At 38.1% G+C, this 11,902-nt stretch overlaps 1 protein-coding gene across 11 annotated transcripts in view; it reads left to right on the top strand.

The window, feature by feature from the left end:
• Positions 1-11,219, top strand: part of TLL1 (tolloid like 1) — a 388,529-nt gene extending 377,310 nt beyond the window's left edge. For 7 of the 11 annotated variants that reach the window (XM_039540242.1, XM_039540243.1, XM_039540241.1 and 4 more), the window contains 2 exons: positions 5,278-5,528; positions 9,211-11,219. In XM_039540242.1, the coding sequence (XP_039396176.1) occupies positions 5,278-5,528; positions 9,211-9,345 (386 nt within the window). In that variant the 3' untranslated portion in view covers positions 9,346-11,219. The remainder of the gene's footprint in view (positions 1-5,277; positions 5,529-9,210) is intronic. The other 4 variants (XM_039540251.1, XM_039540249.1, XM_039540252.1 and 1 more) reach the window with 1 other exon arrangement.
• Positions 11,220-11,902: the final 683 nt, after the last annotated feature.

Here is an 11,902-nt window from a genome sequence, read left to right on the forward strand (position 1 = left end):
AGTCATGTGCCCCAGCCCCCTAATCTTTTTTGTACAGTTAATGGCTTGCTGGTATTTCCCTTATAAATGTCTGTTTGAAGAGGTTTATAACTTCCACTTGATGTGGAAACTTTGTGTATGATATCTCAGCAGAGGTACAGTGTTTTCCTTCAGAATGTTGAAAAACTAAATCTGGTTGATTCTTTTTAAGAATGTAGAATAAAAAAGGTGCATTTTTTGCTCATATATGGTTCAAAGTTAATTTTTGAAGGAAAATATTTCACAAAAAGTCCATTAAGTTAACTGATAGCATAGTGATGTAATGTTTAGGAATACAGTTTGTATGTACTGTTTGTACAGAATACAGACTTTATCCTGCAGTCTTGATGAATGCATAAATATTAATTTTAGTGGGAGTTTTGTCTGAATAAGTATCCTTATGGATATTGCATTTATGAATATATAATCAAGGAGTTTTCAAAGCATATATTATTTTTCTTCATTGTATTGCTTCCATAACATAATAATAAATAATATTTAATTTAAAAAGGCTAGATTGTGTGAGTGAGATAAGGGGTGATAATAAAAAGATTGTACCTATGTAACCCCCACACCTTCTGGGTGTGATGTTCTGTCCCATCTAGTGGCACTGAGACCACTAAGAGTGTTAAATAAGTCTGCTTTACAGCCTTAGCTAACAGCCAGTTGGCTTTTAGCTCATGCAGTAGAGGCTCATGCACTAGAATCTGGAGGCCCCAGTTTCGATCCCATACACTGATGACTGGGGTCTGTCGGTGTTACAAGTGGGGGCTCGTCCGGTATTTCAACTGGGAAGTCTCTGACGCTCAGGATGTGCTTCCTCAGCTAGGGGAAGTATGTAACCCCCACACCTCCTGGGTGTGGTATTCTGTCCCATCTAGTGGTACCAAGACCATTTAGAAAGGGAGTTAAATGAGTTTGCTCTACAGCCTTAGCTAACAGCCAGTTGGCTTTTAGCTCATGTGGTAGAGGCTCATGCACTAAGCTCCCCAGATTCAATCTCGCCTGCCGACAACCAGGGCCTGTCGGCATTACGCCTAACCCTGTGTGACTGTGCTAGGACAGGCAGAAAGAGCCCAAGGAGCCATTCCCCTCTCATGTGTACTGGACACAATCTTCTGGCTTTACACTCCCTGGCCCAAGGCCAGGTGTCATATAGTAATCTCAGAAGGAGCAGTCTGACACGGAATCCAAAACTCATGCCACTAAATTTTGTATTCCTTTCCAGATTTTTTGGACAATTATAGACATGTAGGTGTGGAAGGGCCCTCGAGAGTTCATCTAGTCCAAACCCCTATGCAGGAGCAAGTAAACCCAGACCATCCCTGAAAGGTGTTTGCCCAACCTGTTCTTAAAAATCTCCACAGATGGGAATTCCACAGCCTATCTTGGAAACCTATTCAGGAGCTCAACTACCCTTATAGTTAGAAACTTTTCCCTAATATCCAACAGACGAGTGTCTAGTCCTACCTTTCGTAGAAATAGAGAACAACTGACCACTGTACTCTTTATACTAGCCCTTAGCATACCTGAAGATTGTTATCAGGCCTCCCTCTCAGTCTTCATTTCTGAAAACTAAACATGCCCAGTTGTGTTAACCTTTTCTCATAGGTCAGGTCTTCTAAACCTCTTATCATTTTTGTCACTCTCATCTGGATGCTCTCCAGTTTATCCATATCTTTGCTAAAGCATGGCACAGAATTGGACACAGTTCTCTGGGTGAGGCCTTACCAGGGCGAAATAGAGCAGGACAACTACCTCCCATTTCTTATATATAACACTCCTATTAATATGTCTCTGAATGATATTAGTCTTTTTTGAAACTGCATCACATTGCTGAGTCATATTCAATTTGCAGTTCCCCAGATCCTGTGAATTGATGCGAAGTTTCCAATCATAGTTGCGGTTTTTTGGTTGGGTTTGGGGTTTTTTTTTGCATTTGTCAGACTTGGGAAGTGATGAGTATTTTGGGAGCTGAATATGTTCAATTTCTTAAACAATTCCAGTGGATTTAAAATATTAATTTCCTGAGACTATAAATCCATGACTGCAGCACAAATTAAAAAAATAGTAATTAACTAAAATATATCTACTCATAATGTAAAATTAATGTATTCCTGCCCATAATAAAGGGGTATAACCTATTTAGAAGCATGTTTTAAAAAGCATGCATCTACCAGGAGATTAAACATTGTTTTTAAATGGTTGTGATAATTCCATACTATAGAGCAAACTGTTTAAACTGCATTAGCCTGAACACATTTTAAACAACTTTTAAAATCAATTTCTCTACCACAGTTTTGACATAATATAAATGAGTCCTACAGTAAAGTTTTCAAAAGAGCTTAAGTGTCCAAATAGTATAACTCCCAGTGTCCTCGACAGCACAGGAAGAAAGACAAGACACCAGGAATGACACTAAGCTGCAGCTTTACTGAATAACACACCTGGGAATTATCCAGCAATAACTCCTTTGGTGCAGGTCATCCTTCCTTCTGTAACCCATACCACCTGGAAGAGGGCTGCCATCAGCCCTCCACACTGTGAGCATGGTCTCAGCACCATTGCTGGGACCTCACCATCTTCTCTCATATAAGTGGGTTTGTCTCCTTGCTGTACCAGACATTAGGAGTCCTGGTTCAATTCCCCACCTTTTTTAGGACAAACCTTCTAGTAGTCCACTTCCAATTCCAGTTTATCAGGGAACCGGACCCTCCATTGAACAAGTAGCTGCACTGGGTACCTGCTGAGCTGCAACGACATGAATTTTGCAGTGCAACCTATCAACTGGTTCCTGGGCTGCTGAGAGGAAGGCAAAAAAACCCACACTGCCCGGGCCAATCTGGCTAAAAAGGTGACTAGGGTGATGCCCACAGTGAGTGGGGTGGGGGGGGGGATTTTGATCAGGGTGCAGAATTGTACCCTGGACAGGGAGACGGGTTTATAAGCCCTTTGCTTGTGTGCATGGGAGCCAATAGGTTTATGCTGCACCCTTGCATCCAGGCAGTCAAGGATCCCCCTTCCTACCCTTCTCAAGCTCACAAGGAGGCTGAGTACACATGGGGAGGGGAGGAAACGAGAAAGGGTCAATCCTTACAGGAGCCAAGTGTTTTCTTTCCCCTAATGGCCCTGACAAAGTCTCCCCATCTCAAAGGCTGACTGGAGTATGGTGTGCATTTTCAAAAATGATATAGGCACTTCAGACCCTAAATCCCATTGATTTCTAATGAGATTTAGGTTCCTAAGTGCTTCAGTCACTTTGGAAAAGTACACTTAAGATCTTGTGAAAAATTCCTCTTTATTTCTTAAATTGGTTCTCCGTTTATATATGTGAGAAATTCTTCTTGCTTTAACATTTTTGCAGCTGGTAATATGGATTTAGCTTTCTTTTAACCTCATAGAAACAATAGCATATATGGGGGAAACAGTACATACAGTTGATTAAAAGTATTCCTTTTTTACAGCTGTTCTATGTCTTAAATGTGTAAACCCTCTTACCACCCTCTTATTCCAGTCAAAAGCAAAAATGTAACTGAATTCACAACAAAGTGAAGTAGCCACTAAATTAGAATAAACAGTAAACTGAATCCAGTTGAGGCATCTCATCTGTAGCTTTGATATTGCACAGTTGTGAAGTGAGAAAAAATGCACACAAGTACACATGTATGAATCCTCATGAAGGTATCCTGTGAATCAGCTATGGTGGGATTTCTGATTTTGTCTGAAAATGGTACATGCTTGTCTAGAAGAATTTAAAATCCTATGTTGAGCTATAAATCAAGTTTAATAGAATCATTACACTTACATATTATATAACATTTTCTGTTTTGCTTCACTTGATTCTTAATAGACATATTTTCATGAATACTATAAAATTGCAGTTTTAAGCATCCATGTGTTCCTATTATTTCCTATCTGAATTCAGAATCTACGACATATGACATCAAAATTTGTTGTTAAAGTTGGGCCTGATCCACAGAGTTCATGATCAGCTCCTCTCTTCTCCAGTGCTCAGTTTGGATTCTGGGATTTGTTTTAGCTCATCATAAAATATAATGCCGGTGGTCAGGATCCTAACATAAACAGATTTTGGTATAGAAATGAATGTCATAAGCAGACGACTGTGGCCTGGGAAGAAATAGGGAGCAGATGAGCAGGTGTTAAAATTAAAAGAACCCAGCCAAACCTTCCCTAGAAATCTAATCAACAATGCAAAGTTTTTTTCAAAATATAGGTTTACATGTGTTCCTAGCTGCTTTTAAATAGTTTCTGTAACTTTAACTCACTGATGTAGTATAGAAAGCTAAACACAGTGAAAATGTATAATGAAGAACAAATATTTATTAATTGAAACTAGTTAAAATGTTTAGATAGAAAAAGTAAACATAGTTATGTTTTGATCTTCAAATATACAATAATAGCTGCTTCTGTCAAGTAAACTATTTGTAGCCCAGTTTATGGGTCTTAACATTCTTTTTCATGAAGTGAAATATGTAACATTTTTCAAAACAGTTTTTTCTATAAAATATTGTAATATACATGTTTTTAAACACGGATTTTTTTTGACAAGCTACACCTGAGTGAATCTGTAAAGCAACATGTATCTTAACCCATATAATTAGAAATTTACTAACTCATATAAATAGATGTATTATGAGAATATTGACATACAGTATGTAATGCCCCAGCATAAAGTTTGATTCGGCTGCCCTTATGTGCATTTCAAATGTATATTATGAAGGATATCACACAGTTTATCTACATTCTCTGCAAATTTGCTGTCTTCTTTTGTTAAAAATTATGTACATAATGGGAAATGATGTATCTAAGGCATAAAAAGAGGAAAGGAATGAATTCTGCAGTATTTTATTACAATTTAAATTTTTTGGACTCTCATTTTGATTCTTCACTGCACATTCAGTTCCACATTTGGACCTTAGCAGGGCACAAGGGTTTCCTTGCTCCCTTTTAGTACCTTATAGGCAAGAAGTTCCATTGAAATTGTAAATTACTCCTCAGGGACAGTAAGCAGAATTGGGTCCATATGACTTTTAAAAAATAAATTTTAAATTATGGGCCAGGTTCTGCCACCCTTATTCAGAGTAGTACCTCACTGTGCAAAGTAGTCCCATTAACTTCCATAGATCTATTTGTGGTGTAAGGACCTACCCATTCTGAGCAAGGCTAGCCTTACAGGAAAAGGGAATGATGAGCTGTACTGAAGAAAGCTTTTCCTTATTCTTTGTTTCCTTCGTGCAGAGTGTGGTGGTCGACTGAAAGCTGAATCGAAGCCCAGAGATCTGTACTCTCATGCTCAGTTTGGTGACAACAACTATCCAGTTCAAATGGACTGTGAGTGGTTGTTAGTATCAGAGCGTGGCTACCGAGTAGAGTTAACATTTCAGACATTTGAGGTGGAAGAAGAGGCAGATTGTGGTTATGACTACGTTGAACTCTTTGATGGCCATGATACAACAGGTGTGAGACTTGGCCGATTTTGCGGATCAGGGGTAAGTAATCAGTAACTGAAGCTTATATTTATGCACAGAAAACCTACAAAATAAAAATTCTTACAGGGTCACTGTCAGGTAGTTTTCTCCAAACTGTAGGTTTTGTCAAAAATAAATAAAATATTTTACCAAAATCTGGGAACAATAGATATGTTTCTATGATTTCAAAAAATATTCCATTGAAATATTTTCAGTCAATAAGTATTTTGTGGTCTTTGTAGCCAGAGTATTGCATCATTATTCTAGTGCATATGAAGTCGAAAGTAAAATTCTTTAGTCTGTTCTGTATAGGTTTTTATACCGTACTCGTCACTTTAATATCTGGGCACTTTGTAGTACTGCATTAAGCAATGTGACTAACGTCTGTCACATGGTTTGTTCTCTTGTTCCATTCTGATTTCTAACCTGATTCTAAAGAAATATAGGCCTAGAATGAGAGAATAATTTGAGCTTAAGTAGATGGCTTTGCATAGCTGTGCCATCCAAGTAGGATCTCTGAAAAGGAATTGTGGCTCCTGGGAGAAGATAGCTTACTGCCCAACTTACATCTCCCTTTGCATTGGCCTAGCTCTGCAGGCCCAGTGAGTTGAGGAAAGGGGAGTCAGGGTTCCACCCGCTTGCTGACAGGGGAAGAAGGTAAGTATCTGGTGTACAGCTCTTGCTTCTTGTTGTTTCTCTCATTGCATGTAGACCCAAGATTTGACAAGATCTGACATGAGGTGGTAGCATTTACTCCCCTGCATAGCAATGTTGGGACCAAGAACAGTCTGGCCCTATGAAGTATGAGGATCCAGATGAGTCCTGTGGCACCTTATAGACTAACAGACATCTGTTAGTCTATAAGGTGCCACAGGACTCTTTGCTGCTTTTACAGATCCAGACTAACATGGCTACACCTCTGATACTTGAGGATCCAGATGTCTCACCTCAGGCTGACAGAGCCAAATCAACCCCTTTTAAAGCATATTAAGCTTGAGGGAAAGGAAAGGAGGGAATGATAGAACCTTAACTAACCCTCAAAACAACAAAAATACTACTAGGCCCAATTCTGACATTCTACATTGAGCAGTACTTCAGTACCTTTATCAGTAGTCCCCAAATATGAGTAAAGGTGGCAGAACAGAGCCCTGTTCCACCCTCCAGATGACATAATTCATAGTTTTATGACAGGGTGAATAATATAATATAATAATGGAGATATACCTACCTCCTAGAACTGGAAGGGACCCTGAAGGGTCATTGAGTCCAGCCCCCTGCCTTCACTAGCAGGACCAAGTATTGATTTTGCCCCAGATCCCTAGGTGGCCCCCTCACGGGTTGAACTCACAACCCTGGGTTTAGCAGGCCAGTGCTCACACCACTGAGCTATCCCTCCCCTCGCCCCATGTTCTGACTATTTTAGCTTTCTCTAAAGCTATTCACTCATCTCATCCTCCTTGCTATTACCTGCTATAAAAATGAAACTGTCTGATCACATCATAGTGTAGTATAAAAGCTCCAGATGTGTTATTGTCCATCATTTGTATAACTGACCTGTCAGTATAAGGAACAGCACAGGCTACATTAATAAAAATCTTAAATATTTTTCAAGTGGCACGCTCCAGATTTTATATTTAGTTTATATTAAACTGACTGCCCTTCAATAAGGGGAGAGGTAGTTCAGAAAACAAAATGGCCTAGACCTGTTGACCTATTTTCAAACCTTTTATGCAAGTTTCAGAAGACTCTAACTATTCTTTTGGACTCCCAACACACATGAAGCTCACTTCCCTACCCTGCAATATTCTTATAGATAATAGAATCCTTCCTAAGCTATGACCCTCTAGTGGGTCCCAGCCTTCTGCTCGCTCCATCTCTATTATCTGCATTTACAATTATACACATGTTGTCGATCTCATTGCAGTGCTAGTGTAACCACCAATAATTACAAACATTATGCAGTCAAGGGCACAATAGGCACTCTGGGAACACAGCCTCACATGGGGCAAAATTTGAATTCAGTATAAACCAGATCCCAATAGAGCTGCAGTGCTAAGCAATAGGATCATCAGAAGATAGGGGTGGTCATGAGTGGGAGAGAGATTAATTGTGGTAAGTAGGAGCCATTGTGGAGATAGAAAGAGTAGGAATCTAAAAGTTTGGATCCACTCCAAACAAGCATTCTAACTGCACTGAATGTTTTAACCTTTACATTTTACCCATTAGATTAGTTTTCTTGAGGACAGCTATACTTGTTTGTCATGTCTACATTACACAGTTTAGTTGCCACTTTTCCAGACTTTACTATACTAGGATGGATTTTTAGCGGAGCATCCAGATTAGACAATATTCTGCTCTCCATTATGGCCGTATATTTCCAGACTATCGCCTTTGATTACAGTGAGATTACTCTGGATTTGTACCAGTACAGTGGAAAGCAGAATTTAGCCAACTGTGTTTTGGTGTATTGAATTGTTATAATTTCATTATATAGGTTAGTCTATCCAGAGGAGACTTCAGAGAGACCTACTCAGGTTAGGTGAATGGGAAACATGATAGCAAATGAAATTCAATACTGATAAATGCAAAGTAACATTGGAGGAAAAAGCTAATACCCTTAGAGTGTAGCTTAGGAAAAAGGACCTGGACATCCTTGTGGACAGCTCAACGAAGGCTTCTGATCATGGTGCAACTGCAGTGAAAAAAAGCAAACAAAATGTTAGGGTATAAGAATAAAAATGGGGTACAGAAAATTAGATAATGCCATTATATAAATCAGTGGTAAATCTTCATGCGGAATACTGTGTACATTACTGGTCACCCCACAGGAAATACAGCAGAATAGAGGGAGTCCAGGAAAGGGTGATGAGAATGATTTGGAGCATGGAAAAACTTTCACATGAAGAGTAATGGAAAAGATTGGGATTGTTTCCCTTTAAAAGGGGATGAATAAAATGAGACATGATAAAACTACCTAAAATAATCAGTGGTATAGAGAAGATAGATTGTGAGCTTCAGTTCTGCCAGCCTCATAATACTAAATCAAGGGAACATCAATAGAATGGAAAGGTGGCAAATTCAAAACTGATAAAGGAAATACTTTTTTACACAACACATAGCTAGGCTGTGGAACTCATTGCCACATGATGTCATTTATGCCAGGAATTTAAGATTCAAAGAGGAACTGGATGGATAACAAGAATATCCAGTTATAATAATTAATACTAAAAAAGGTTAAAACTTCATACTTCAGGGTTATCCTCTTAGGGGCTAGGAGAAGGCTTTCTTGGTGTGGAGATTATCTCACCTCTGCCTACTGTGGGGTTTCCTCCATCTTCCTCTAAAGCATCTGGTTCTGACCACTGTTAGAGACAGGCTACTGAACAAGATAGACCATGAGTCTGTTCCAATATGTATAATCCTATTACATTTTTCACTATGTTGTTCTGGAAAAATGCTGTATGAATCTCTGAAATTTGTTCCTGCATTGTTTTATAATGTTAGACTAAGACCTATTGCTGCCTGTGTAAAGGTGTATCCACTTTGAGTGGTGGTATTGGTTCTTTCCATTGTGAATGGTACTATTAAATTATACTGTTTAAGGAGGAATGAAAAAATCCATAGAAAAAGATCTTAACTAAAAAAGAACTAATAGAGTAAAAGGTGAAAAAAATAACTTTACTTATGTATTTATTTATTCTAGCCACCAGAAGAAATTTATTCAGCTGGGGATGCTGTTTTACTCCATTTTCATACTGATGATACAATCAACAAGAAAGGATTTCATATACGATACAAAAGTATAAAATATCAAGATAGCATTCACACCAAAAAATAACGCAAGAACCTCTATGCCAGAAAATAAGAAAGAAAGAGAGAGTTAGTGTGATGGAGAGGAAGGAAGCCGTATTTTTTTACTGACATTATTAGCACAAATGTTTTATATAATGGGTTCAGTTGGAAGCAAAACGCATATGACCAGAAACATTTTAGTTCACAATGAAACTTTCACCTATCCCAATGGACATGGTAATGACATGTGGGCTCCATGCTTGACTGTCTCTGCAAAGCTGGTGAAAGGGCATTGCATGATTCCAGGGAAACTGTAAAAGCTTTTGTTTCCAGCTTGATGTTTGTATAGATGCTTGCAGATTCAATCACTTACATTCAGTGGAAGTGACCTTGCAAACTATTCTTCCTTCTGAAAATTATCTGGTCCAGGAGAAAAAATGCTCCTTCAGGTCACACACATAGAAACTGTCCTTATATCTTATTGAAATTGCTTTGGCTTTGTATCAAAGATACAATGCATGCAAAGGCCATAAAAGGAGATATGAAATGGGAAAGTCTTCTGAGGTTGGTCTGTATTTTTGTAGGGATTCATCTCTCCTGTTAGTTTACCAGTATTTTGAAACTGGAAAATCACATCTCCTGTAGCTTAATTGATTTCATTTTACCAGTACATTGAAAAGTCTGAAACATTTTATTCATCGCCATTATTAGTACACTCAGAATTTGGATAGTAAGTAATTGAAAATGTCAAGTGTATTGGTTAAGTAAGCTATAACTGATGATGTGCTCTTATTTTGCACTGAGCCCGATAAGAAACTGAGTTAATGTTTAACAGACCTGTTGTAAATCAACATCTTTATCCACTGGGAAACAGAAATAATCATAAATAGAATCATCTGAAACTCCAATTACTGATTTCATTTTCAGTAGTAAAATCATAACTGCTGCTAACTTGTATTTCCTTGGAACATTTTATGAATGAGCTAATTATCCATTTTAGCTAACCAGAAACAAAGCTGAAAGTAGTATCCAAAAGAAACGTTTCCCAACCCGTTGAAAGAACAGTATAACTTGTTTTCTGGAAATAAGAATTTCTGTAATGGCAAAAAACAAACAGGATTTTTGTTGAAAGAGAATTTCTATGGTGCTATTCCATGAACATTAAACACTCAATGAAGAAGTTTTAGACCTTTTGAGCCAACAATCTGCAGATCATGAATGTCTCACTATGCCTGGCTGCATCTGAAGAATAAAGACTTATTACACGTATGACGAGATCATTGCAATGGCAGCACTAGTCCTGTGGAACAACTACTACTATTGCCTTAGAATTCTTGCACATGATCAAACAGATCTTCCTATAGATACATCTTTAATTTGATAAATAATTTGACAACTTGAACGTTTTAATGTATGTCAATGAAAAGATCTTCAAGCAAAAGCCCATCTGCAAAGCTTAGATCATCTGCTGTAAATACAGTGACCTGCTTTTGATGTAGAAATATGTTATTTTAGAATGAACTATTCTATGTGCTTTAGGCCATACATGGCTTTAGTCATGATGTATATGCATTATGTAAGTATGTATGAATGAGTGCTCCAGAAAGGTGAGAGGTGTTGTATGGATGAACAGTTAAATTGTGCCAAGTTCTACCAGAACCCTGTTTGACTGTAGCAACTTAAAGGTTTCATAGGCAGGTAAGTGGAACTTCTAGTCAGCAAGAACAGAATTAAAATGAAATGTTATGTTTCACTTACAAGAAATATTATTTTGATATCCTTTGATGTAAGTTGCTACCCAGATTAGCTTAGTTCCTGTTACCTTACAATGAACATTCACTGGCACTAATAAATCCAGTGATTTTTTTGTTTTTTTTACAAAAATAAAAACTAAACAGATGTGTAGACGTCTTTGGCTGTATTAACCACTGATTTATGTTGCTGTATCTCCCTTTTCCCTTCCAGAAAACTCTCACAAGTGAAGTTCAAAGAATGAATCATTTTTATTCCTCCTTTGGATATAATTGTGCTTTTTAAATATTGCATGGCTTTACTCTTCTATGGATCGTTTTTCAGGGTGCTTGCACAAGAAGAAATGAACAACATAAACTGGCAGAATGGAGCAGAGTTGTTCCCCAAAACCTTTCCGTACAAACTCCTGTCATAAAACTTAACGTAGCAGAAAACTATGCTTAAACTTCAATGCCCAATATACTGGCATAGTTTGTTCTATTCTGGAATGGCTTAAGAAAACATTTTATTAAAATGATGTATTTAAAGGAGTAGAAGAAGGTTTGAGGAGGGGGTAAAGGGCAGGTTGCTGGGCTCTTTTCACTCCACATCATTCCATGTCATCTTTTTTCCCTCATTAACTTTTTCCCTCTGGTCCCATCTCAATATTTTCTTACTAAGTTCTGTGTAGTGCAAACTGAATAACATTTGCTCTAACCACACAGGAGAATTTCACTCCGTTCTCCTCCACCAACATGCTACATGTTTTCCTACTTGCTGAAGTTTCTTCTGGTAACAGAATCTGGCCCAAGAGGATGACGGTTATTTGGTAGGATCATCCCAGGTTTATGTAGGGAGGGGCTCCTTCATGC

This window comes from Mauremys reevesii, linkage group 5, assembly GCF_016161935.1.
Source record: "Mauremys reevesii isolate NIE-2019 linkage group 5, ASM1616193v1, whole genome shotgun sequence".
NCBI classification, from domain to species: domain Eukaryota; kingdom Metazoa; phylum Chordata; order Testudines; family Geoemydidae; genus Mauremys; species Mauremys reevesii.